The sequence below is a fragment of the Salvelinus namaycush genome, chromosome 12, assembly GCF_016432855.1.
Source record: "Salvelinus namaycush isolate Seneca chromosome 12, SaNama_1.0, whole genome shotgun sequence".
Lineage (NCBI taxonomy): Eukaryota > Metazoa > Chordata > Actinopteri > Salmoniformes > Salmonidae > Salvelinus > Salvelinus namaycush.
Window position 1 is genome coordinate 46,144,673 of NC_052318.1, and position 26,389 is coordinate 46,171,061.

A 26,389-nucleotide genomic window follows, 5' to 3' on the forward strand; every position below is an offset into this window, starting at 1 on the left:
AGGTCAACAATTTTAGATAGCTGCCTGGTTGTGATCATGGTAATAATGAAATTCCCAAAATTCTTTAAAAATATATTTAAATTGGCAGCTTTTTTAAACCAGCAAGTGTAACTTTTTACCAGTGTCGTATCTACATGCATGCTTGCATCGGATGTGCATTGGGGTATTTCATTTTACTTTCGTTTTTTTTTTCTCACTAAAAATGTATCCACTTCATTACGACGTCAGAATAGCAAACGCTAAAGCATTTTTTTTTTTACATGTCTAAAAACGAAGGGGGGATAAACAGAACAGGGGTTACTGTAATACTGTATTTATAACAGCAATAGAACCTTTGCACTGAACACAGCAACAGAGAAACCTTTACAGGAGGAAGGGCTCTATAGGATAGAACTCAATATCTCTTTCTTTGTATCCAGACTGAGCTTTGAGTAAAACACACTTAAAATAAACACTGGAACAATGCAGTTCAGGGAGCGGACACATTTCTAAGTCAACAGACAGTAGTGACATTTTTCAACAATACCCCCCCCCCCCCTCCCCCATCCACCCCGGACAAAAAGAGGGGAAAAGCGTAGAAATTCAGAAACCATTTGAGTCCCTTTAACTTGATGATGAACAGGGGATAGAAGAAGAGAAGCACATTTTTGTCTTGAATTTGACATTTCATATCCTCCTTCAGACTTTTGAGCTTTAGGAAGATATGATCCTATATATGCGCTGCAAGACTTGTGCTATTGGGGCATCGGAGGAATCAACAACTAATAACGAGAATAATAATAATAGCGAGAATAATTAATAACAATAATAATAACGAGAGGAAAATCGGCTTGGAGAGAAATAGGATAGAGAAGGAGGATAGGCTTCTGTATGTGCTTCACAGGGAGTAGAGAGAAATCCAAGACAGTTTTATTTTCAATGGTCCTTACTTTTTTCTCTCAAAGAGGGTAGAACAAAAGTAGTCAAAACAAGTAAAATAGAGGGATTTTTTTTTACAAGTAGCTGAAGTGGGATGATGGGGCAGCAATAAGCAGCACTCCAGTGTTGCCTCTCACCCCACCACACCCTCTCTGCAGTCCTGTACATGAGTTTCAGGGGATGGTTTTGGGGATCCATTCCTCCCTCCAGTCATCCCTCTTCTCCACTCGTCCTCTCCCAGCCAAGGGCTCTGTCTCTGGGGAAGCCTGCAGCGACAGCCCTGGGCCAGGTCTAGAGAAGCTGGAGGTCTCTCTCAGTACATTATTGGAGGCTTGGTGTAGGGTCTGTTCTCTGTTTCGGAAACAAAGAAACACCAGTTAATCAAGTGCTCCATCCACCCATCTTTACTCAGTGTCATACCGCCGTTTTATCGCTAATCTCAAGCTATGCTACACCTTTTGCCATGAGGCGGAGAGAAAATGTTGCTGTTTTAAAGCTAATATCGTGCAATTCTACACATTTTGACATAACCCAAAACACAACCAAAACAATCTGCAAATGGAACCAACAAGTTTGTATAGTCACAAGCTTGATGTAGTCAATAACTAAACTTTTGACTACTTTAATACACTATAAACGTATTAAAATGGGGGGTGGGGGATAGATACAGTACATAAAGTGCTTTCATTTCTAAACAGTAAAACGGATATGTATAAAAACACACTCAAATAAAAGCTGACATTCTGTAGTGTTATCTCATATGAAACATTTCATATCAAATCCAAAATGCCGGAGTATAAACCCAAATGTACAACTTTTAACTTCACTGTTCAAATAAATACAGAGGGGAGTGTAAATAAAGATGTTTCTCGAGGAAAGTTGTTTACTCTCCAGAGTGTGTATATATTTCAAATCATGTGAAACTGAGTTTGTGATTTCTCAACTTTTCCACATGCACGAGAACAAAAGTTCAAGAGCGACCAATGGATTTAGTATCTCCTTTAATCAAATGTGCATCAGGAATAATATGGGTGATTAATCATTTAGTGTTAGTTGTCAACAGGAGGGGACAGCTGAAAGAAAAACAGCTGGATAACAAAGTGACTGCAGTCAGCAGCTGCATGTTAATCTCTACATGGTAGTAAGCCACCGTCAGCTCCTCTCACTGGAGACAGAGAGAGAGAGACAGAACGGGCAATCATTGTGCTGTGCTAAGGAGAGTGGTTCTGCATGTTTGAAATGGGTTCTGGAAAAATAGAAAATATGACGGAACATCATCAAGACGGGGGGGAAAAAAGCAACGTTCGGTGGTGTTGGAGGACGAGGCCCAGAAAGAGAGAAAAGGATGGTGATGTACTGTCAAGACGAGAAGAGAAGAGAAACCCTTCCTGGTTCTCTAATTATATTCCAATGTCAATATGTACGGTCAAGATGTGACATTCGTTCTATCTGCTATGTTTAACCCTTCCCAGGGCAGTGTGAATAGAATAGATGTGTGGTTTGTGTATGTTGCAACACCTCTGGGAGCCCTCCTCGGCAGCTCAATCCATATTTAACACGGCTCTGGCCCTCTGGCCCCATTCTTTTCTGCATAGACTGCAAACTGGCTAATTACAACAGATCTGGGACTGCCATAAAGCTTCACCTGGATAGTTCCTGCTTGCTCTTTTTTCATTGGGTTGCCAATTAGTGAGTTGCAAACTTTGGAAATGAACGGTACCTAAGGGTCTCATTTGCTGTATGTACAGCACGTGTTTGGAACTAAAGCAGGTTATGAGATTTCGAGTTATTTGGGGGTAGATTATTCATGTAGCTGAAGATGCTGAGCCGTTTGTTTAAGGAACAAGTGGTTGTGATAGGAGCCAGAGTGAAGCCAGGAGTGTGTTGGTGTAATAACACCTTGAGTGTTGAGGTCCTCATCTATCCTTTCTGGGTCCTTGCCTTTGATTACTTTCTCCTGCCCCCCCTCCTCACCCCCCTCTCTCTAACTCTCCCCCTCTTCTCTTAATCGGCTTGCAAAATGATGTCACCTCCTTTTGTATTCAGCAGTTTCTGTTACCTCCACTCATCTTGATTAATAAAACAGACGCAGGTCGGCGTAATAGGCCGTAACACACAGAGGAACCTGAGAAAGTGTAAAAAGCTTTTAGGCCCAGAAGTGGGATCTCAGCAAGGACAATCAAACCTAATGAAATCAGTTGTCAGTGCTAAGCTTGCAAAACTGTGAAGTCCAACTTGGGAGTGAAGCGAGGTGTAATTAGATTTCTCCCAGTGTAATGGATAAATGCGGTGGGCTGTGGGGGTGGAGGGGCCGGACAACACACTCCTGACTGGAGCTCGTAAGCCCCTGTGGGAGAGAGTCAGTCGGTTCCCTGTCCCCAAACAGCCAGGAGCTCCAGGAGAGGCCCCATGTGCCCAGCCACAGCATCCCCACAGACAAACACCTCTGCTGGGCATGGCGGTAGTGGGGCGATGGACAGCCTGGTGGACTGGGACTGGACGAACACACCACATCAGCATGGGATTCCAAGCTGGCACAGTTGAAACAGAGCTTATTTTAATAGCACTGTAACTCAGATTGATTGCTACATAGTGAACGCAATCATTGATAGGTAGGAGGGGGATAAGATCTAACGATGCTTTCATAATGGTAGCTCAGATCTAATCAGCCAGTCGTGATGAGGCTTGAATGTAATATTACTGAGATAATTATCCTTTAAAACTTTGGCCAAAGGAAAGACCTTCAACGCAAACAGAAGAAGCATAGGAATAGGATAGATGTGCCCGACCCGTTTTAAGCAGTAACACAGGAGTTCATGGTTTTTGGGAAAAGGTCCTCAAATGTAATTGAAAACTCCTGTTGCTGCCTGTTGCTGTGGACGGTGCCCGACCGCTCCAGAGCATGACCGAAGGTAGGGAATGATTATAGTGTGACAGTGTCACCCACGCCTCTCTCTCTCTTCCTGTGCCCTGCGGAGGGCAGTGGAGCGCGAGGGAAGGTGCTCCGTCTGTCCCTCACATGGCCGTCGGCAGTTCTCCCTGCTGCCCTAAAGGTCAGGAACGCCATGACCCCATAATCCCCTTCTCCACACTGTCATTAGTAACGGACAAATACGTGGATTTACAAGGCTGAATGTCAGATAATTATGTGTTTTGCGATAGGAAAACACTACAGTAAGTGGGATTAGCAATGACATCCTAAAGTGCTTGCTACACATAGCCAGCCTTGAAACATGTCTGCTAGCCAGTACGTCTGCGTCCTTGACGTTATGGTTAGGACTTGAGGTTTTAGCTCTGAGAGGGGTTCCATACTTCGGTAATCCTGACCAAGACCGCAGATTTAAACTCACCTACAGACGACCCCCTCACACTGATAATGAACCCTGTCCTTAGAAAAGCAACCCCCCCCTGAGCGGAGTAGCCTATTGATACGAGGAGAGGAGGGCCTTAACATTCCGCTGCGTGGCGATGCTGTCAGAAGCAAGAAAAATGGAGAGCCCTTTATTTGCAGACTGTGAAATTGGCTCTGAGAAAAACAATCTCCACCTTCTCATCTCCACTGAAACACTTTGCAGCACACTCACCGGATGTTCCGTAAACATATGTATTTATTCACCTATCGCAGCCCACATTTCAATAAGACGTACGGCAGAGTGTCTTTAATTCGCCTTCAGACATGTTGATAATAGGTTCCATTTATCAAACAGAACTTCAGCTGCGTTTTAGGGGGATCGGATGGGAGGGCGGAGGAGGAGAGGCAGGGGGTTCTACAAACAAAACTCGGAGAGAATGGAAGCGTGAAACGCATATGCAACAACATCAGTTTGTAATCTTATTCCGAGGGGTGGGAGTCTTCAAAGAGGCCCAGGCGGAGAGCGGAGTGCTGACGGAGAGAGAGAGAGAGAGAGTCTCTCTGGTTTGTGTTTGCTGTTGTGTCACAAGGTACTGTGAAGAGGCACTAAGGCCCACGTGTGGAGCATGTGGAGGCCACAACGTCCCCCAACCTCATCAATCCCCTAACGTTGACCTCCACATGTGAGCGTACTTTCCGACATTAACAAGTTCATCTGAACGGTACTTTGTGGCGCACATATTGTGGTTTTATGACTATATTAGGAAATAGAGAGATATACCAAGCCCCTGTTCCTTCACCATGCTACCTCGCCCCCTAGCTCTGGTTATATCCATGTATGAATATCTTCCATCCGGGGTTCTAACGTGATGCTCCCAGAGGAGTGCACCGCCAACTGCACCGAGTCACCTTTTACTTGTAAAAATGTCCATTCTTTCATGCTTACCGTACCTATGTTTGTCTTGTGTAACTGCTTTTCTATGAGTGCTGGAAATCGCGCGTTTTTTTTAATATGATATGTGACGTCTGTCAAATTGCGCCCCGCAATCCACTGTTTTAAAATGGAGTATGAAGTAGGAGATGTCAAACGTGCACTACCACTCGGTCACTTTATAAATATGCATTCTTTAATGCTTACCTGTGCTTGTCCTGATTGCGTCCCCTGCCAAAATCCCCAAAAATTGTCCGTGAAATGACAGGCTGCTCCTTCTCCATTCACAAACAACGTTGCGTAAAATGCTACTTTTATTATTTTTTTAAACGAAGGATATCAGTACCCAAAGGAAAGCTCTCAGTTACACAGGACAAACATAGGTACAAGGTAAGCATTAAAGAATGGACATTTTTACAAGTGTCGACTGATAGTGACTTGATGTAGTTGGCGGTACACACTTCTGGGAGCATCACAACTTAACTCCTTCGATGACATTATACACTGAGTGTACAAAACATTAGGAACACCTTCCTAACATTGAGTTGCACCCCACGTTTGCCCTCAGAACAGCCTCAATTCGTCGGGGCATGGACTCTACAAGGTGTCGAAAGTGTTCCACATGGATACTGGCCCATGTTGACTCCAATGCTTCCCTCAGTTGTGTCAAATTGGCTGGATGTCCTTTGGGTGGTTGACCATCCTTAATACACACAGGAAACTATTCAGTGTGAAAGACCCAGCAGCGTTGCAGTTCTTGACACACTCAAACCGGTGCGCGGGGCACTTACTACCATAACCTGTTCAAAGGCACTTAAATATTGTGTCTTGCCCACTCACCATCTGAACGGCACACATACACAATCCATGTCTCAAGGCTTAAAAATCTGTATTTATTTAACCTGCCTCCTCCCCTTCATCTACACTGACCGAAGTGGATTTAACAACAAGGGGTCATAGCTTTCACCTGGATTCACCTGGTCAGACTATGTCATGGAAAAGAGCAGGTGTTCCTAATGTGTAGTACACTCAGGTGTATCAAACACAGGAGTTAGGTCATAGCTACCTGACCCCCCCCCCCCCCCCCCCCCCCCCCCCAGATCCCAGAGACTGAGAGGGAGCTTGAACCAGGGGCGTGCTAATGCTTACCCTGTACAGCCGAGTTCTCCTGTTGGCTGCCGTTACGCTCCGGCTCAACCTCTGGTATCACTGCCTCTGAAATGGAACACAACCGTCAGTTAGGACTGCTACATCTCACCTATCTAGCCTACATCTCACCTATCTAGACAGTCTCCGGTGTAAGAACATATACCAGGTGGAGGAGAAATTCTATCCAAGAGACAAATTATGTTTTAAGTGGGGTGGGGGGGCTATCTGAGATCGTACGGAAACGGGGATTAGATTCAGATAGGTTTTCTGCAAATAGCACGAGAAGTAGCCTGATTGTTCACACAATAATGTATTAGCCCCAACAACGTCAGATGAAAGAAAACCCAATGCATTTCTTCTAATAAATGCATGTTTAATCAGCCTTGGAAATAATTGCTCTGCCCTCTGAAATGTTTGCAGATGTATGCCGTGCTCTTGATTCCGTCCCCCCCCCCCCCCCTCCCCTTCACTGCTCCTGGTACGATATTCAGAAATAAACAACTGAAAATGAGGAGCTATCAAAACAATTTGCCGTTTTAAGCGTTTGCATTTACAGCGTTTATGATAAGTATCTGTATCCATTTCCTCCCAGGGCAACAATGCTAATACGCTGGAAGTGATAAGTGCTAGGACCGCTGCGCTGAATGAAAATATCTGCGTTGCTTTACAGAGAAGAATGAGGAAGACAAGTACTGGATTTTTAAAAAAGAGATGGGGGGGGGGGAGAGGGAGATGGAAAGGGCAGGGGGAAAGAACTTAAGAACGGGATGAGAAAGAGTGAAAAAATATGATAAAACTAGATGAGAGGAGAGTTAAAGAGGAGGAGGAGGAGGAGAGGGGAGTATGGAGGAGAGGAGCAGGAGAGGCGAGTATTGAGGCCTACCGTTGAGACTCATGCAGAGGTTCTCTGGGGAGGTGGCCGTTTTGAGGGCCTGCTCCACCTGCTCACGACGCTTGGACTCAAACTCCAGAGCCTCCTGCAGTTTCCTCTTAGCCTTCTTCTCCTTCTTCAGGCGCTTCTGGATGGTGGCTGCACAGGGACAGAGGGACGGAGAGGGGGAAGATAGCCAGTGAGTTGACAGGCTCACCTCGACTGAGACAAACTGGGAAAAAAACGTTGCATCGGTGAATCCTTAGTGTTGCCTCCCAGTACTACAACAGCTAGCCTGGCTGCGCCAGCCCAGCTCAGCCAAGCCCAGAGCTGGCCGCTAGGCTGTCTCCAGTTGGCAGCTCTTGGGGGTGCCGATTCTCCCCAAATTAACAGCCAAATAAAAAGCGTGTTCCCAGTAAAGAGGAACCAACGGCACCATGCAGAAGCACCAGCTCTGCCCTGTCTAACTCAGAGCTGCTAACACCTCTAATTACACACAGCTGATTGGACAAATCATCACTTTACTGCCTCTCTATTAAAATACACATTTGAATAACAGGCAATGAAATAACAGCCATGGTTAATAGATAATCAGTGTCTGTACATATTGTTGGAGTTGTTACCGAGACGACTAATTGCCTTAATTTCTTGGCCGGGGTTGAAGATGCACAACTCAAATCTAAATCAGACACGGATGTGTGCCAAGTCCAGTATAGACGCAAGCACATATTCCTTTGACTGGATTTTGATTTACTGTATGTATATATTCATGTATTCATTCCCACTGCCAGGTCTCTTTCTCTCACTCAATTCAATGGGGCTTTATTGGCATGGGAAACGTGTTTACATTTGCCAAAGCATGTGAGAAAGAAAAAAAAAACAATAGGCAAAAGTGAGAAGACACGAAATAACATTTACGACAGACTACCAGACAATGAACCGTAAACAAAGGTTTAAAAACGATAAAGACATTTCAAGTGTTATATTATCAGCTATGCACAGTGTTTTAGCAATGTGCAAATACTTGTGGTACGAATAGTAGCGGAGGATAAATAAACAGATAAGTTTTATGTTTGTGTTCCACTGGTCGCCCTTTTCTCATGGCAACGGGCAACAAATCTTTCCGGCTGTGACGGCACACTGCGGTATTTCGCCTGACAGATATGGGAGTCTATCAATGTTTGATTTGTTTTCAAATTCTTCGTGGGTCTGTGTGATCTGGGGTAAATATGTGTCTCTAATGTGGCCATACATTTGGCAGGAGGTTAGGAAGTGCAGCTCAGTTTCCACCTCGTTTTGTGGGCAGTGTGAACATAGCCTGTCTTCTCTCGAGAGCCAGGTCTGCCTATGGTGGCCTCCCTCAATAGCAAGGCTATGCTCACTGAGTCTGTACATAGTTAAGGATTTTCTTAATTTTTGGTTCAGTCACAGTGGTCAGAAATTATTCCACTGTGTACTCTCTCTTTAGGGCCAGAGAGCATTCCAATTTGCTATGTTTTTTTGGTTGACTCGTTCCAGTCTGTCAAATACTGTAGTTCTCTTTAATCTTTCTCAAAATTTGGTTGGGTCTAATGGTGTTGCTGTCCTGCGGTTCTGTTTGTGTTTGTGAACAAAGCCCCAGAACCAGCATGCTGAAGCTACTCTTCACTAGGTTCATCTCTCTGTAGGTGAGGGCTTTGTGGTGAAATGTGTGGGCATGGCTTCCTTTGAGGTGGTTGTAGAATTGAACAGCTCTTTTCTGGATGTTGATGACTAGTATAGTGATAACTAGCGGGTGAAGTCCTCCTTCTGCTCTGCGGGCATTGATTGGGGTTTTGCGTTGTACACAAAGTATATTTTTTCTGAATTTTGCAATTGAGTGGTTGTCCCATTCTGTGAATTCTTGGTTGGTGAGTGGACCCCAGACCTCACAACCATAAGGGGCAATGGGTTCTATAACTGATTGAAGTATTTTTAGTCAGATCTTAATTGGTATGTTGAGTTTTATGTTCCTTTTGATGGCGTAGAAGGCCCTTCTTGCCTTGTCTCTTAGTTCATTCACAGCTTTGTGGAATTTACCTGTGGTGTTGATGTTTAGGCCGAGGTAGGTATCATTATTTGTGTCCTCTAGGGCAACGGTGTCTGGATGGAATTATCATTTTTTAAATCTGGGCTTCTGGACCTTTTTTGGAACACCTGACAGCAACTGTGCAGAAGATCTAGGTGCTGCCCCTCCTTGGTTTGGTGACATAAGCACCAGATCATCTGCAAACGGTAGACATTTGATTTCCGAGTCCAGAAGGGTGAGGCCGGGTGCTGAAGACTGTTCTAGTGTTCTAGTGTCCTCGCCAATTCATTGATATGTATTCATTGCTATACGGTATATGCTCTCTCTCTCTCTCTCTCTCTCTCTCTCTCTCTCTCTCTCTCTCTCTCTCTCTCTCTCTCTCTCTCTCTCTCTCTCTCTCTCTCTCTCTCTCTCTCTCTCTCTCTCTCTCTCTCTCTCTCTCTCTCTCTCTCTCTCTCTCTCTCTCTCACCTCGGCTGTGCAGTTCGGAGGTGAGCTGTCTCTCCAGGCTCTCTCTCATCTCTCTCTCCCTGTAGAGTTCCATCTTGAGCTCCTTCCTCTCCTGCTGGACTTGTTTCTCCTGCACACGGGCATTGTCCACCGCTACCTTCAGCAGGCCCTGCGCCGCCCGAGGGGACAGAGAAAGAAGCGCAGCACTTTAACCTTCAACTCCACCGCTAACCACCAGAGCACCATAACACACACACGCACGCACGCACACACAAACACACACACAAGCACAGAACACCACACAGCAGCACCCACTCCCACCAGTGCCACTATATTCCATGACATAAAGAGTGCGTCTCTACCTGGATGTTGGTGAGCAGAGTCTCCACAGAGTTGAGTCCGTCGGCGAAGAGGAAGGGGGCAGGGAAGCCTGGAGGCAGGGTCTGTCCTCCCAGGGGCATCTTCTCAAAGCCTGGCTTCATCATGGGCAGGGCCAGCTGCGCCTCATCTGCTTAATACGACACACAATAGACCTGGGCTTACAACCAGCTTTATCACACGTCACGGGGCTGTTCAAACAAAACGGATGCACAAACACACATTCCCTCGCATTCACAGGACCATATGAACCGTTTAATAAAGCTAAAAGCATTGCTGATGGGAGACAGTGGAAGCAGCAGAGAGGGAAGCAGCGTGCGGTGGTGTGTGAGGAGGACGCCTGTATGTCCTGCACAGCCTCTCTCTGAAGAGTGGTTCATCTATAAGGAGCAGAGCGCAAACCCCAGATCAGAGCAGAGTATCACCGCGGAGACAGCTACCGAACAGCAAAGAGCATCATATTTTACCTTCCCACAGCCCTCTCTATCCTCCCACCCTCTCCTTCCATCCATCCCTCCCTCCCCCACCCACAGAGGGAACGACAGGCCCGGGGTCCAGGGGAAAATAGATAGAAGCCTGAGAGTGGCTCGAGCCATGATTCACCCGGATAATCTGGCTCGGCGAGATGACACCAGCCATCCCGGCTTCCCGGGGCAAGACAAATAGGACAGCCAGGGTGGGAATTGTGATGACAGTGTATCACGGGTCACATCGATTTCCCGCTGCGCTCCCAGGCTGGCCAGATAACCCTGCACTCCATTCTGCCCATTGTTCATATTCCACCTGTCCCACAAGCAATAAATTTCCCCCTGTACTGGAAAGGGCATTAAAGTAAAGAGAGGGAGAGGGAACGAGAGAGGTGGAGAGAGAGAGAGGTGGGAAAAAAGAGAAGAAGAACCCCCCGCCCCACCCCCAACGGTTTGACAGTCTGTGATTAAGTTTTTCGTACCGACTGAAAGTGGTTCGCAGATCAAGGTCACACAGATATAGTGTGAAGCAGAGAGGATTGTGTGTGTGTGTGTGTGTGTGTGTGTGTGTGTGTGTGTGTGTGTGTGTGTGTGTGTGTGTGTGTGTGTGTGTGTGTGTGTGTGTGTGTGTGTGTGTGTTAAGAGAGACAGAGATAGAGAGTGATAGGGAAAGAAAGGGGGAAGAGAGAGGAGAAAAACAGTGAGAGAGGTGCGAGGTGAATCCTTAGATAAACAGAGAATCAGTGGGAAGATTTTCAGAGTTCAGAAAATGGCATCTGCCAGACAGAGCATCAGTTCCCATCTTCGGCTTTTGTAATGGACCTGGTCAAAGGCTCTGTCTCCCCCCTCCCCTGCCTCCTCACCCCTTCTCACCCCTCCTCACCCCCACACCTGGCCCTCTATAGGACTGCTTAGCAGCTCATCTGCACCCCTGTCACAGAGCCTATCTGGTCCCTTGCATTAATAGAAAACTCCACCCCAAAACTACTGTGTCTTTTGGTATTGCTTTCAGTAGTCCATTGCTGATATAATCCCAAAGTGTTTTGCATGTCAGCAATCAAGTTCTCAGGATATGTAACCTTCAAAATACATCAATCTGACCAGATGTCTTTATTTTGAAAGTTACATATCTTGAAAACTTGATTGCTGACATGCAAAACATTAATTGGGTTACTCCTAAAAGCAGCTCTGTACTCTACTGTGTGCCCCAGCACCTCTCCCCCTCCCTCCCTCCCTCCAGTAGGCTCTCTACACCTAATTACTACTCTCTTTTAAACGACAGATTTATCTTGCTGCTGCTGCTGATAGCACACAATTCAATTCATTTTATTCCGTGGGCAAAGAGGGGGAGAGGGCTGGCCCGTGACATTTACAAAGTGCCCTGGTTCTGTCTCAGGTCACTGTAATGCGCACAAGTAATGATGCAGGGTGTGTATGCCGCCTACAGTGTTCTCTGTGCGTACGTGTATGTGTGTGTGTGTGTGTGTGTGTGTGTGTGTGTGTGTGTGTGTGTGTGTGTGTGTGTGTGTGTGTGTGTGTGTGTGTGAGTGTGTGTGTGTGTGTGTGTGTGTGTGTGTGTGTGTGTGTGTGTGTGTGTGTGTGTGTGTGTGCGTGCGTGCGTGTGTGTGTGTGTGTGCGTGCGTGCACACGTCCCCCACCTGGAGAACATGAACAGCGTTCAGCCCGACTGTGCTGTAACATTAGGGAGGTGAGAAACAGCTATTGTACAACACTTGACTGGGAATCAGGTTTCTTTGAAGGACCGTGATGAACCAATGACGTGGCTTTGGAACCTTCCACTTACACCCCCCCCCCCCCCCCCCCCCCCACAACACACAAACAGAGCAAACAAATAAATAAATGAACAAACAAAAAGAAGGGGGAAGCGCTGTTTCCTTTTAACTCACCGCATGAATCAATCAATTATTTAACAATCAAGCCTTTTATTTGCTACCCCTAAAAATAAAGACAATGTAATGTTTCTGAAAAGAAGAAGAAAACAGAGGTTTCAGAGGTTTCAACAGAAGGAGAGCTATTTGAAAAGTGGGCTGAATCCATCAACTCTCATTGCAAAGCTCTCGGCAGACAGAGGAAAACGACTCAAACGGGGGAAAGGGAAGGGAAACGGTTAAAACGGCGAGAGAACGCTCCAGTGTTCCGCTTCAGAAGGCTGAGTTCTTTACCTGCACGCTCTAAGACACTGTCACAGTGGCGCTGTAAGGACTTTGTCATTTATAGAATGGCTCTGTCCCAGATGTGAATAGAACATTCCCGACTGTGTGTCCACCACCGAGAACCGTCCTCATCCAGTCTTACCAGAAGTGGCTCTTATGTCCATAACACCATATGGGCGAACAGATGCCCAGGCAAGGATAGGCATAGAGGAGAAAAGCCTATAAAGCATCCACAGCAATATCCCATCTACACACTCTCCGTACTCCGGCCCAATTTACCCCCAGCAGCATATTTTCTCCGACTCCCCCGGTGCTGTTTGCCTCCATGTGATGTACTTGTTTATTCACTTCACTACATGTGTAGCCGAGCTGTCTGCTGAATATTCAATAGCAGCCAATTAGATGGTGATTTAGGCCAGCCCTGGTGGGTACCATGCGATTGTCAGGCCTACAAAAAAAACGTCAGGCAGGGAGAGAGAGAGGGGGAGAGATAGAGAGAGAGAGAGAGAGAGAGAGAGAGAGAGAGAGAGAGAGAGAGAGAGAGAGAGAGAGAGAGAGAGAGAGAGGCCTCACTGTGGCATTTACATAGGATCAAGGAAGGTAAATAATTATAATGACGACCAAGTTGGATATCAAAAGACAGACAGAGAAGGAATAATTAGGGTTTGGGAATTTCATGTCAGGTACATATTTACACATTTTGGTACACGTGTTAATTATATCAGATGCATAATCATGACTCTAGCAGGACATGGGATACAGCAGGATACATAGTGTTAGAACAGGTGACCCACTTCCCTGGCCTCTTCATTTTTCTTCTGCTGCTCTGTGGGCTGCACCGGGCCCTTTATAGAGTAGTACACTCTACATCCTTACACTATCTGGTTTGCAGGCTCACTAATCTCCATACAGACCAGACCTGGGGACAAATACGCCAATGTATTTCCTGTGTCTAAATGACATCCACATAAGAAACAAAAAAATGTAAGATGTAATTGAAAAGTAAACCTGGCTCTTTGTCCACTCTTCCTCTCTGCCCGGCACCTTATCTCAATGGCGCCCCCTTGTGTTCCATCCTCTTTTCCCCAAAACTTGTAATCACCTGGCAACAGCACCCTTCAGTCTGCTCTCCAGCACAGAGGCTCCACTGTGTTTAAGTGGACTGATAAATGCACAGCGCTGTTCAGTCATTCGACTCCCCCAGCGGCACTTACGTGTATCACAAACCCAGGATCAGTCTCCAGCAGCTGGCAGAGCAGAGAGAGGCAGAGTATTCAATACCCCCCCCCCCACCCCCCTGCAACGCACCAAGCAGTCGTGATGAAGCACAACTCACAGGAGGGGCAGGAAGGGAGATGGATCTCTTCCCTGCCAACTATCTATTTATTCCCAACAAGATGGCAGGTTTTGACAACAGGCACCCAGGGAGCCATAAAGCTCTGGGAACCAAATGTCTTGATGATATTTATAGTGCTCTCAGAGAAATACTCCAATCAAACAGGACTCAGAGTATTGGCAGGAGGAAGAGACTCCAGGGGTGGCTCTTTTCTGCTCGGATCGACACACACACACACACACACACACACACACACACACACACACACACACACACACACACACACACACACACACACACACACACACACACACACACACACACACACACACACACACGCACACACACGCACACACACAAACACACACATACAAACACACAAACACACACACCTGCTTCTGCTGGAGCTTTTACTGTTCTGGATTTGGAACTGTATGTTCAAACATTCACACTGTAGACTACAGTATGTCAACAATGTCTGTTTTTGCCAATTACCAATTAGGAAGAGATGTGAGCTGTTGTTGTGAGACATTTAACAAATCTGGTGTTAACAAAATAGTCTGCCAAAATTAAGCTGGAAGTGAATTGGCATGTCTATATGTTTTTTTCTGTATTTCATCTAATACATTTAAAGTGGCAATCAGCAGTTGAAACAATAAAAAAGCATCTTCTCCACCCCTCATTTGATAAAAAGCTAAGGGACGGGGTTGGAGAAATGTAACCACCTCAAATCCACTGACAGTTACATATACGAGGACTGACCATCCATGATATCAAAAAGATAGTTTTCACCATGTTTTGATGCTGTTTGTTTACATCTACTTTGTTTCAAAAACACCGGAGTAAAACAAGTGTATATTTTGGGTTCTGGTGGGGTGTGACAGTTGAACTAAGCTCATGAGGAATTCATAAGTCATATTTTTCAAGAATCAATGTGTACATATATCATTAACGAATAAGTCCAAAAAATGGATGCTGCAACTACAGATTGTCCCTGTAATATTTTTTTAAAGATAGTTTTCAAGGAAGTGCCATGACAACTGTGTGACATACTGGCTATAGATGGCCACTTCTGTGGGTGCAGCACCCTTACAACCAAATACGAGCTCTACTTCCCCCCCCTATATCCCATGTTGTCCCTTGGGCCCCCATCACCCCTGGGGTCTAACCTATTAATCTACTCCACTACTTCCAAATAATCCTAAAGGCCACATTTCCCCCACTGACTTTAAACAAGACAAACCCCCTGAACGACAGGCTGGATTGAGAACAGTCTGGAAGTGCATTAAAACCAGGCTCACAACGGAAGAACAAAAAAACACACAAAAAAACAAGGTGAACTTAATGAGCTTAACCAAGTCAAGAAGGAATGGCCAATGTTCATTATTTTCCCGAAGATGAAAGCATGACAATAAAAGTGAAACTGAAGAACAAGGCCGGGGAAGTGTGCGTGGGGGTCCTTTTATTATATTTTAACTGCCATACGTGGAAGTCGACGTATACTAAATTGCTAAAGCACTAAAGATAAAGAATTGAAGGAATGTAAATTAGCGCTGAGTGCCGTCTGTGAGCTGCAGTCAGGCCCATAAAGCTGGCACTGCATTGATCTCTGCCCTGAAGGTAGCTAGCTAGCCTTCTGGTCTGTAAGGACTGCTGTGAACGCACACAGCACAACATCACAGAGCACCTACGTGTCCACTACATTATGGAAAAAAATGGATTTCAGGAAAAGTTTGTTCTAATTCACAGAACTCACGTGGGAATTCCCACTTCAAAACTTGTGTCTGATGGGGGGAAAAAAGGGGAGACAGCAATTTAGGTGGACAAATATAAACAGGAAGTGTGCAGGTAAATACATAACTAAACACGTTCAAAGGGATGAGAGGCTCTGTGTGTTTTCTTGCTTAATGCACCAACCTCCAGCTAATGAATATTCATAGATCAAATGAACCTTAATGAGGTATCTCTTCCCCCAATTAGCCTTTGAGTAGTGATATGAGGAATATTAAGTGAGAGAAATACTGGGTCAACACTTCTCTGGACCAGGAGAGATGAAGAGCTGAGAGAGAGAGAGAGAGAACGAGAGAGGCAGAGAGAGAGAGGCAGAGAGAGAGAGAGAGAGGCAGAGAGAGAGAGAGAGGCAGAGAGATATATATATATATATATATATATATATATATATATATATATATATATATAGAGAGAGAGAGAGAGAGAGAGAGGCAGAGAGAGAGAGAGAGAGAGAGAGAGAGAGAGAGAGAGAGAGAGAGAGAGAGAGAGAGAGAGAGAGAGAGGGAGAGAGAGAGAGAGTCCATACTTCTGTTCAGGGGTTCACAAACCATCACTAACCGTTTATTCCTAGAGGTTGGAAATGGGGCATTGATAATATATCCAGCACAAAAATCCTTTGAATTTCATTTTCAGGCTTAAAAGAAATTAATTATAAAGGTGTTTAGGCTCTAACCAAACCCTCTGCAGTTAGTGTGTATGTGTCGAAGCAGCAGTGGACTAGGCCTAGGGAGTGGGAGGCAGCACCATGTGTCCCCTGGCCCGGGATGCACCATGTGTCCCCTGGCCCGGGATGCACCATGTGTGTGGGAGTAGGAATAACGGCATCCAGCCATGACACTAACACTGCCAACTCCACCTTCCTGCCCGGATGCCTCACTCGGACACCGAGAGAGAACACATCCCAGGTAACAGTAACAGGTTCAGTCAGAGTGGGTACCCACCCACCAATCTACCCCCAGAACCAGAGCAGAACCACAGCACCTGTCTGTCCCCTCCCCCCACCACCCCCCCACCACCCCCCTCTGACAGGAACGAGTGGGATAATTTATTACCCAGCCACTCAGCCAAGAGTGCTGGTGAGTCGGGTGACTTTCAATCGCTAACAACCTTGCCCTAAATTAACCAGCGACTGTAATGGCTCACTCTGCTATCCACAAACACAAACGTCTCTGGTCTGGAGGCACAGCACAGTACTTATTTATGTATCCATCTTGAGACAGAGAAGCAGATAAGTTTGTGTGTGTGTGTGTGTGTGTGTGTGTGTGTGTGTGTGTGTGTGTGTGTGTGTGTGTGTGTGTGTGTGTGTGTGTGTGTGTGTGTATATATACACCAACTAACTGGCTACTGAAGACTGAAGAGACCCACAGCTTAAAGCTGGAGTTTAATTAAACCATCACAAACTCACTTAGAACCGCAATCAGCCTAATGATCCAAAAGGGTCTTCAAAGCCGCCTGCACGGATGGTCCCTTCTGCACATTACAGGGAAGTGTTCCCCCCCATAAACAAATAGGCCCCCAACAAGATAAGAGGACGGAGCCCTTTAAAAAAAAAAAATGTAAAAGGCGGCGAAGGCTTATGACGTGTTTTTATTTATTTATCCTTTGCGTTCGCAAAGAATAACCACATCTGTCGCCAAGAAGTTAAGAAGCTATCAGTTGTGAAACGCAGCCAAGCCGACGCAGTTAAAGTACAGACTCCTGGCTTGGAACAAAAAAGGGTGGGGGGAAAAAAAATCATTTTTCCTCCCCCAGTGAAGGGGCTCTTTGCATTTGTTTTGACTGATTTACCGGTTCGCTTATCTCAAAGAGCGAAACAATGCTGCACATTTCTATCAGAAATCATTACAGGCCGTTTCAAATCATTTCCGCGCAGCTAATTTCATAATGGCGGAGGGAAACATTGATTGTAACCAGATGCCTCATATCTGCCTTGTGGAAAACTGGCTGCAGCGCAGCGGTCCTGAGTCCACTGTGCTTTCTACTGAGGCCTCCACTCTACGGCCCATTCAGCCTGGACTAACACAAAACATACGTCATCCAGCTATGCCCCGGCGCAGCTTCGCTAAGAGGGACAGGAAGTGGACGGATGGCGGCCCAGGCCTCAGTTTCCACTCCTCCCAGGTGGGACACGGCTGTGTATCCTTGAGCAGGGTGTTTAATCTGATGCACAGGTGGGTATAAACACAGAACCTGCCTGATCTCAGATCCCATCTGGACCCTGACGTTTCCTGTACATTCACACACAGGGACGTACATCCTGAGCCGTTTCCTTGGACGTGCCAGATGAAAACAGATCGAGAGTGGAGCGCTGGATTGATAAGTGAACGTTTACCTTTCCTCGTGCCAGACATTCCTCTTGGCTGAGACTCCACTTCCATAAGTGATACTTGTCATTCAGAAGGACTACAGTAATGCTGTGATTTTCCTCCGGCTGACTGTAACTTCCATAATAAAGGAGACATGTCAGGTAAAAGATAGTCGCATACTGAAAGGTTATAGGAGAATGACAACATGAGATGAAAAGAACAAAGACAAGATAAGGACCTCGTTACCTATACAGAAGGTCATAAGTAGGGCCGGGGCGATACCAGTAGAGCAATACTCGTTACTATCTTGGCAAGGAAACAAAACGCTGAGCGGATGAACTCATTTAGGAAAAGAGCCCTAATGTTGGAAACAAACATCATTATGGTTGTCGTCCAGAGTCACATGTATTTCTTTTCCAAGCTATAGCACATACGATATTTCACATACAGCAGGTTTTTAAAGGACCAAAGAGTTTGGTTTGCTGCTTGTTTTCATTTTTTGCCATGGAAAAAATATTGCGATACTGGTATCGTCCCGGCCCTGCTCACAAGGGGAAACTGTCTTACCTTTGCCAGAGAAAAATATCCCAACACAAAGCAAAAAAATAAAGAAAGGCTGCGGGTTTTAAAGACAGAATGAAAAGAGGGCTAAATAAAATAAAAGTCTTCAAGTGAATCTATGTGAACGTTGCAGCATCGAGGCAACGTCCAATAATGTTCACTTCGCAAATCTGTTGAGAATCTTTGTTTGTATGGAGATGTAAAAACTTGTTCAAGACGGGAATGCAGAGTAGTATCTGGGCTAGTGACTGAATGGAGGGCACTCTCAAATGCCTCACATCAAAGACAATCATCAGTAACAGAGAACCGCAATTCTCCCTCCTCTCTCCTTCGCTCCCGGTGCTGGTGGAAGAGAGCGAGAGAGAGAGAAGGAGAGGGGAGGGGAGAGACCTTGCCCCCAGCAAACCCCGTCCGCCACTGCTTCTTCGCCCTGCTCCGGCTCTCACTCTACTGACCAGCAAAGGCAGTGATTTATGGAGCTGGAGAGAGGGGGTTCACTCCATGGACTCCCGCCGAAAAAAAAGGTGCTCCGTGCCAGAGGCTGGGCCATTCATCACCATGTACCGCCGTGTCACATTGTTTATCATACAGACTCAGTCTAGCATGGGCGCCCCAACTCGTCCCCATCCCGCCACAACAATCCACACCATGCAAACATTATTCAAAGATTGGAGCCCTCTCTTCACAAGGCTCTATAGCCTTTGGTCATGCGGGACGAAAGGGTAAAGAGAGCATATGAAACGTAATAAGCTTTAAGGCGGTTGTGTGGAAGTGTCAGGAGTCAGGATGCTGCTGGTTACAGTGGATATTGAGAAAAGGCTGAGAGACGACCGACTGAATCCTTAAGTCAATGTAAGGCTGCGTTCGGACTAAACTTGGCCTTGGTGTGTTGAAGCTCAGCTCAGCATTAGCCAGACTAGAGCGTAGAGCCAGGTGATATAGAACAGCACCAGTCCACCATAGATGCTGCTGCCTGTCCCATCGCCTATTTACAGCCCATGTTGCTCTGCTCTGCCCTGGGTGGGTGGGTGGGTGGGGGGCACTGTAGGTCACTAAATCATTGGTGGGCTTCACTGGGATATTTGAAGTATGCCTTTGTGTGCGTGCGTGTGTGTGTGTGTGTGTGTGTGTGCGCGCGCGCGCGTGTGTGTCGTGAACTAACACTCACACTTGACTATATTGTGCGTTTGGTGTCGAAAAGTACCTCATACCTACTGTAAAATATAGTGGTGGATCTTTGATGTTATGGGGCTATTTTGCTTCCACTGGTCCTGGTGCCCTTGTTAAAATGGCATCATGAACTTTACCCAGTACCAGAATATTTTAGACAAAAACCGGGTTGCCTCTGCCAGGAGGCTGACACTTGGCTGTAAGTGGATCTTCCAGCAAGACACCAACCCCAAGCACACATCAAAATCCACGAAGACTTAAACTGACCACAAGATCAACATTTTGAAATGGCCATTTCAGTCTCCAGACTTGAACCCCATTGAAAACCAGTGGTTTGAATTGAAGAGGGCCATTTAACAGACAAAGGATATCAAGGATCTGGGAAGATTCCTCCCATTGTGTTCTCCAATCTCATAAAACATTGTAGAAAAAAGGCTCAATGCCATTATCCTCCCAATGTGAAGTATTGAAACAGAGGTGCCAATCATTTTGACCCCTATCGTTTTTGATATATGTTTTTATTACTCGTTAAATAAAATCCATTTTTTTTTCAATTGTGTTAGCATAAAATAATATCATCGTAGATTTTCGTTGTTTAAACCTACGATATAGCTCAGTATATGTATGTATTGAATACAACTTTATCAAGGGTGCCAATAATTTTGGACCTGTCTGTATATAAAGATGGCTATTAGGAGTGTGCGTGTCTGAGTGTGTAACATTGGCTATCTGTGGTATAAAGAAAGAGAGCAGGTCAGTGTGCTTGACGGGTAAGTATCAGTCTAAGACCTGAATACACAGTTTGTGCATGAAAGCACATATGGGTTCCATTAAAAGACAAAGACAATTTTGCGAGGGAATGTCTCCACGCAAAGAGAGAGCGAGAGAGGAGAGAAAGATGGAGGGAGAGCGTGAGAGAGAGATAAAGAGACGGGGAAGAGAGAGAGAGAGAGGGAGAGAGAGAGAGAGACTCCCTCCCTAATCCCGGAGACCTTGTGTCACTGACCTATATCTACTGCTATGACAAGGCCCACTTTCTTTTCTCTACCAAAACCGGCAGCCTCACTCCCAAACAATAACAACGGAAGGAGGAGCAGGAGGAGGAGGAGAAGGAGGGTGGGGGGTGGATTATGTTCCAGACACATTAATAAAATATGGTCAGAGGCCAGGTGCACATTGAATCTCTTTAAAAGTGCCTGGGGGCATCTTTGCTCCGTCTCCTCGTGGTAGTGTGCTGTGCATTAGATCTTACCATCTGCCGGTTCCCTTACCCATAATACAGCAGCAGGCACAAACATACATGATGAGCGGAAAAACTGTCACCACACACACACACACGTCGACACAAAAAAACAAACGCTGCGCGAACGTGTAAACGCCCACAGTCACACACGAGAAAACACGCTGACACACCCTGTGTTGGCCCATGATACACTCTGTGTGTGTGTGTGTGTGTGTGTGTGTGTGTGTGTGTGTGTGTGTGTGTGTGTGTGTGTGTGTGTGTGTGTGTGTGTGTGTGTGTGTGTGTGTGTGTGTGTGTGTGTGTGTGCGCGCGTCGGGCCACTGACAGAACCACACCCTTGGCCACCAGCGCTTTGCGACAAACCTCATAAATAAACGCTTCGTAGATGTTCAATTAAGGCCCTAATTAAGTGATTCATTAAGACGGACCGTCCGTGACGCTGATAGAGAGTCGTTCCAACGAGACGAAGAAGCGGTGTACTTTGCCGTAATGAGCTCCCCTGGATGTGCTTGTGAAGGTGGCCTCTGTTACCGATGCAGCTGGGATAGATGCTTTCTCAATGATCTGATCAGGAGATCGTGGTCTCGCTGCTATGAAGTGGCTGTGTGTTCATCCACAGTAGTGTTAGTATGACTAAATACAGAACATGAGCTAATCTCCTAGGAAGGCTCTCAGGGGGATGTCTTTGCTACATGTATTTACACACATCCTGCTTGTATCAGACATACACACAGACACAGGGCCGGCCCTAGCCTTTTGGGGGCCCTAAGCGAAATGTTGTTTCGCGGGCAAAACAGAGAAATAAAATCTTCGCATTTTGCCATGGGCCACAGAGAATACTGTATGCAGTTTTAAAGCATGTTTGCTGCAATTCTACACATTTTGCCATAGGGTGGAGGGCCCCCTAGTAGCCGGGGGCCCTAAGCGACCGCTTATGGAGCCGGCACTGCACACACACGCACACGCACACACACACACACACATACACACACACATACACATGCACACACACACACACGCACCCACACACTCACAGACACACACACAGGCCTCTTTCAGTCTGAACTCACAGGAGACTCACTCTCCCCCTGTTAGTGAGCCCCCCTCGAAGGTTCCTACCTGGGCCTCCCTCCAGCCTAATTCCCCCTGACAGTGATGGATGCTTGGGGGTAACTGCGCCGCGCTCCCTAATAATAGGAACTTGTTGCATAAGAAAGGAGTCGGGGAGTCGGGGGGCCACTAGTAAAATGCTGTGATTCAGATTAATGGTCCGGCAGGGAGACACATCTTTACTTGGCTGTGCTGTGGCCACGGTAACCATGGCGGTGGGCGCTGCCTCTGGGCACTACTTAACCCTCGTCTGTGATGTTCCCATGCCGCTACGAGCGCTGCCACCGGCTGAGTGTGCCCGTCATTCTGACCCAAATAAGTCTCAGCGACGCTGGGTTGTGTTGTCCAGATAGCTTTCATTGATTCTCTGTATGTTGACTTAGAGCCTCATTTCTCACCGGACTATCAGATTCAGGGGCTTTGTAGCGGGGACACTAACCACGATAACTGGAAGCGCTTTATCAAACCTGGCTCTGTTACATGTTTCTCCTTAACAATGGCATTTGCTTAAAGGATCTGCTCTCTTTTCCTCTCTCACACGAACACAAACACACATAGAAACAAACCGACACATACCTTTCTCTTTGAACATCTTTTTCATGTTGATCCCAGCCTCTCTCTCCCCGAGGCCTCCGTCAACAGGATTCATCACTGAAGGAACAAACACAAGTCAGTGTTCAACACATGTTTATATGCAGATGTGTGCCAGTCTCCTTCTCTGTCTGTTTCTACTGATTATTTATTTACAAACAACTGTCCGGAGAGAGAGAGAGAGAGAGAGAGGGAGCGAGAGAGAGAGAGAGAGAGAGAGAGAGAGAGAGAGAGAGAGAGAGAGAGAGAGAGAGAGAGAGAGAGAGAGAGAGAGAGAGGGAGAGAGAGAGGGAGAGAGAGAGAGGGAGAGAGAGAGACAGAGAGAGGGAGAGAGAGAGAGAGAGAGAGAGAGAGAGAGAGAGAGAGAGAGAGAGAGAGAGAGAGAGAGAGAGAGAGAGAGAGAGAGAGAGAGAGAGAGAAACACAGACAGACTCAGAGAGACAGAAACAAAGAGAGAGACACAGACAGACTCAGAGAGACAGAGACAGAGAGAGACACAGGCAGACTCAGAGAGACAGAGACATAGAGAGAGACACAGATAGACACAGAGAGACAGAGACATAGAGAGAGACACAGACAGACACAGAGACAAGAGAAAGAAAAAGGTGCTTAGGTCTCACCCAGGCGGTCGGGGGTGTGTTGGTGTGGGGCTGGGGAGCTGGAGGCACTGCTGCTGGGGTGTGAGGAGGGCTGGGAGCCCGGGCGAGGACCTTCCTCCATGGAGGGCGCCGGAGAGGGGCTGTCCTGGACACACTCCTGCCACAGAGACCGAGGGTCAGACTGGTAAAAAGTTAATTCTGCAGAGCCACACACACACACATATAAACACACACACTTAGCTAGATACAACACCTCTCATCCCTAAAACTCCTAACGTCAGACAGGGAGATTAAGCCATTTCCTCTCTGACATCTATATAGGTAGGGTAAGGCAAACAGGCCGGGGTGAAGGGGATGCTGGGAAAGTAAACAGCACCAGACGCTACTCTCTCCCTCTGCCATCTGCGAACCGGGTGGCACTATTTAAATAGAGCAGATCTACGGTATGACGGGGCCCTCTGCCCTCGCCACCTCGCCAAAAACACACCCCTCCTCTCACTTTGTGTGCAGGACACTAAAAATACACCCCAACATGCATGCCTGTCTGGACCAGGTCACTAGGGAAAGGGTGCTGTGCCTGTCTGGAGCAGGTCACTAGGGAAAGGGTGCTGTGCCTGTCTGGAGCAGGTCACTAGGGAAAGGGTGCTGTGCCTGTCTTGATGGGTGAGCTAAACAGTATCACCCATTTCAGACATAAGATGTGGCATATTACCTGTAAAAAAATATAAGACAATGTTTATATGACCCCCTTTCAAACAGACCCTTATATAAGACTTTCTTGCACTTTCTTATATACCCTTTTATACATATCAGTGGGTAACTGGCAAATTGGGAGTTATGGGTTAGTGTTGGTAAACCATGGTGGGCTGTTGGCATTTCAAATTAGGGAGGAATTAAACAATGGAAGTGTTAATGAATTTCCCTGCAGAAAAGCAGGGAACCGTTCACACAAACCCCACACCTGTATTTTGGTTACAGGGTCTGTGAAAAGGCCGGAATCATGACTAGGTCTTTAGTTGGCTTTCCGTTTGCCATGTTTTTCCCCTTTTACCCCTTTCAGATGTAGTGAAAAACAGGCACAGCAAATAGGTGGAAACTTTGTCTGTGTACGAAGTATGAATGGGGTATATGTGTGAGTGTCTGATTAAACACAAATACACATTTATGTATAAAGGACTTGGGTCAATCGATCAAACTGATGCTGGAATATAACAACAGGAAATTAAAGTATGGATAGTACAGGCATTATGGGGAACATAACAGATTTTTGTGTGGTTGTGTGTCTGTCTATCTGTGTCTATCTGTGTGTGTGTGTGTGATATATCCCTTGCCTGTTCTGTAAGCCCCTGGCTGTCTCTGACACGAGCCATGAGTCTCAGCGATACACACACACACACACACACACACACACACACACACACACACACACACACACACACATATTCCCGTAGCAGCCTGCCAACCCCCTGTGTAGGACACGTCTACCCATCCTCTCTGTTCTGGCCTCATGTGGGGAGACGGAAGGAAAGAATCTACCCAGTACACTCAACCATATCTACAGATCTCTAAATACATCCATGAGGATTGCATACTAATGACATAAAAGCCCTCTGTTTTCTTATGTCGATATTAACATGCGTTCCAACGTGGAATTCTACTCATTACTGGCCTCTAGAGCTGAATTCCACACCTCGTCAACAGGGCTGTTATGGTAGCCACAGCCTAACATGCATTTTAAACGGGATGAATGTCTCTCACTGTCTGTTCATTCGGTTCTCATATCACTAGTGGTGTAGTGAGCAGTGTTGAAATACATTCACAGATGGATGGTATGAACTGTGAACGTGTGTGTGTGTGTGTGTGTGTGTGTGTGTGTGTGTGTGTGTGTGTGTGTGTGTGTGTGTGTGTGTGTGTGTGTGTGTGTGTGTGCATATGCGTGTGTCTCTTTTGTCTTACCTTGATGACAGACGCTCCTGCTCTGGACAAGGGGCTGTGCATCTGAGCTGCAGCGGCCATGTTTGCGATGGTGTTCAGGTGGTTCATCTGGTTCATTGCCATGGCAACAGAGGCAGGCGGCAGGCTGACGGGCAGCAGGGGGTGGGGCATCATCATGAATGGAAGGTCCAGTCCTGCAGAGAGAGAGAGAAGAGAGAGAGATGGGAGAGAGACAGAGAGAGAGAGAGCGAGAGCGAGAGCGAGAGAGAGGGGAGAAAGATAGAGAGAGAGAGCGAGAGGGGGAGAAAGTGAGAGAGAGAGAGGGGGAGAGAAAGAGAGAGAGAGAGAAGGGGAGAAAGTGAGAGAGAGAGGGGGAGAGAAAGAGAGAGAGAGAGAGCGAGAGAGAGAGAGAGAGAGAGAAGAGAGAGAGATTAGAGAGAGAGAGGGGGGAGAGAAAGAGAGAGAGAGAGAGAGAGAGAGAGAGAGGGGGGGAGAGAGAAAGGGGGGAGAGAGAGAGAGCGAAAGAGAGAGAGAGAAAGAAGGGGGAGAGAGAAATATATATATAGAGAGAGAGATGGATGGATGTTTAACCTTTTCCTACACAGCACACTATTACACTTTATTAGATACGTTTGTGTCACTTAAACCATAGCACAGACAGACGACCATACAGAGTTGGTGACAGACTGAGGGAGACGTGTGGGGAAAGGGGAAGGAGGGAGGAGGAGTGTGTGCAGGCGTCTGACTCACGGTTGGCCAGTAGGTGGTTCTGCTGCAGAGAGCTGAGGTGGGAGCTGGACAGGCCGTGCTGCCCTGACAGGCCTGCGTGACCGAGGCCGTGGGCAGCACCGGAGGAGGGGGGAGACTGGAGCTTCTCTTTGTCCCAGGAGGACTCGCTGCCACCTGGGGACACATACAGGGGAGACATGCGGAGGGGGAGAGGTGAGCAGGAGGAGGCCACCTACACAACAGCTCAGTAGCACACATCCCAATGGCATGAGACTAGGGTGG

The 26,389-nt window shown here is 46.7% G+C and overlaps 1 protein-coding gene across 2 annotated transcripts in view; it reads right to left on the bottom strand.

The window, feature by feature from the left end:
• Positions 1-555: 555 nt before the first annotated feature.
• Positions 556-26,389, bottom strand: part of LOC120057336 (dachshund homolog 2-like) — a 128,580-nt gene continuing 102,746 nt past the window's right edge. Inside the window, exons 4-12 of one of the 2 annotated variants that reach the window (XM_039005915.1) lie at positions 26,129-26,281; positions 25,400-25,572; positions 23,465-23,600; positions 22,830-22,904; positions 10,080-10,225; positions 9,739-9,886; positions 7,234-7,380; positions 6,351-6,416; positions 556-1,269 (exon numbers count right to left, since the gene is read on the bottom strand). In XM_039005915.1, the coding sequence (XP_038861843.1) occupies positions 1,232-1,269; positions 6,351-6,416; positions 7,234-7,380; positions 9,739-9,886; positions 10,080-10,225; positions 22,830-22,904; positions 23,465-23,600; positions 25,400-25,572; positions 26,129-26,281 (1,082 nt within the window). In that variant the 3' untranslated portion in view covers positions 556-1,231. Of the gene's footprint in view, positions 1,270-6,350; positions 6,417-7,233; positions 7,381-9,738; positions 9,887-10,079; positions 10,226-22,829; positions 22,905-23,464; positions 23,625-25,399; positions 25,573-26,128; positions 26,282-26,389 lie in introns of both variants that reach the window. The other variant, XM_039005914.1, reaches the window with a different exon arrangement.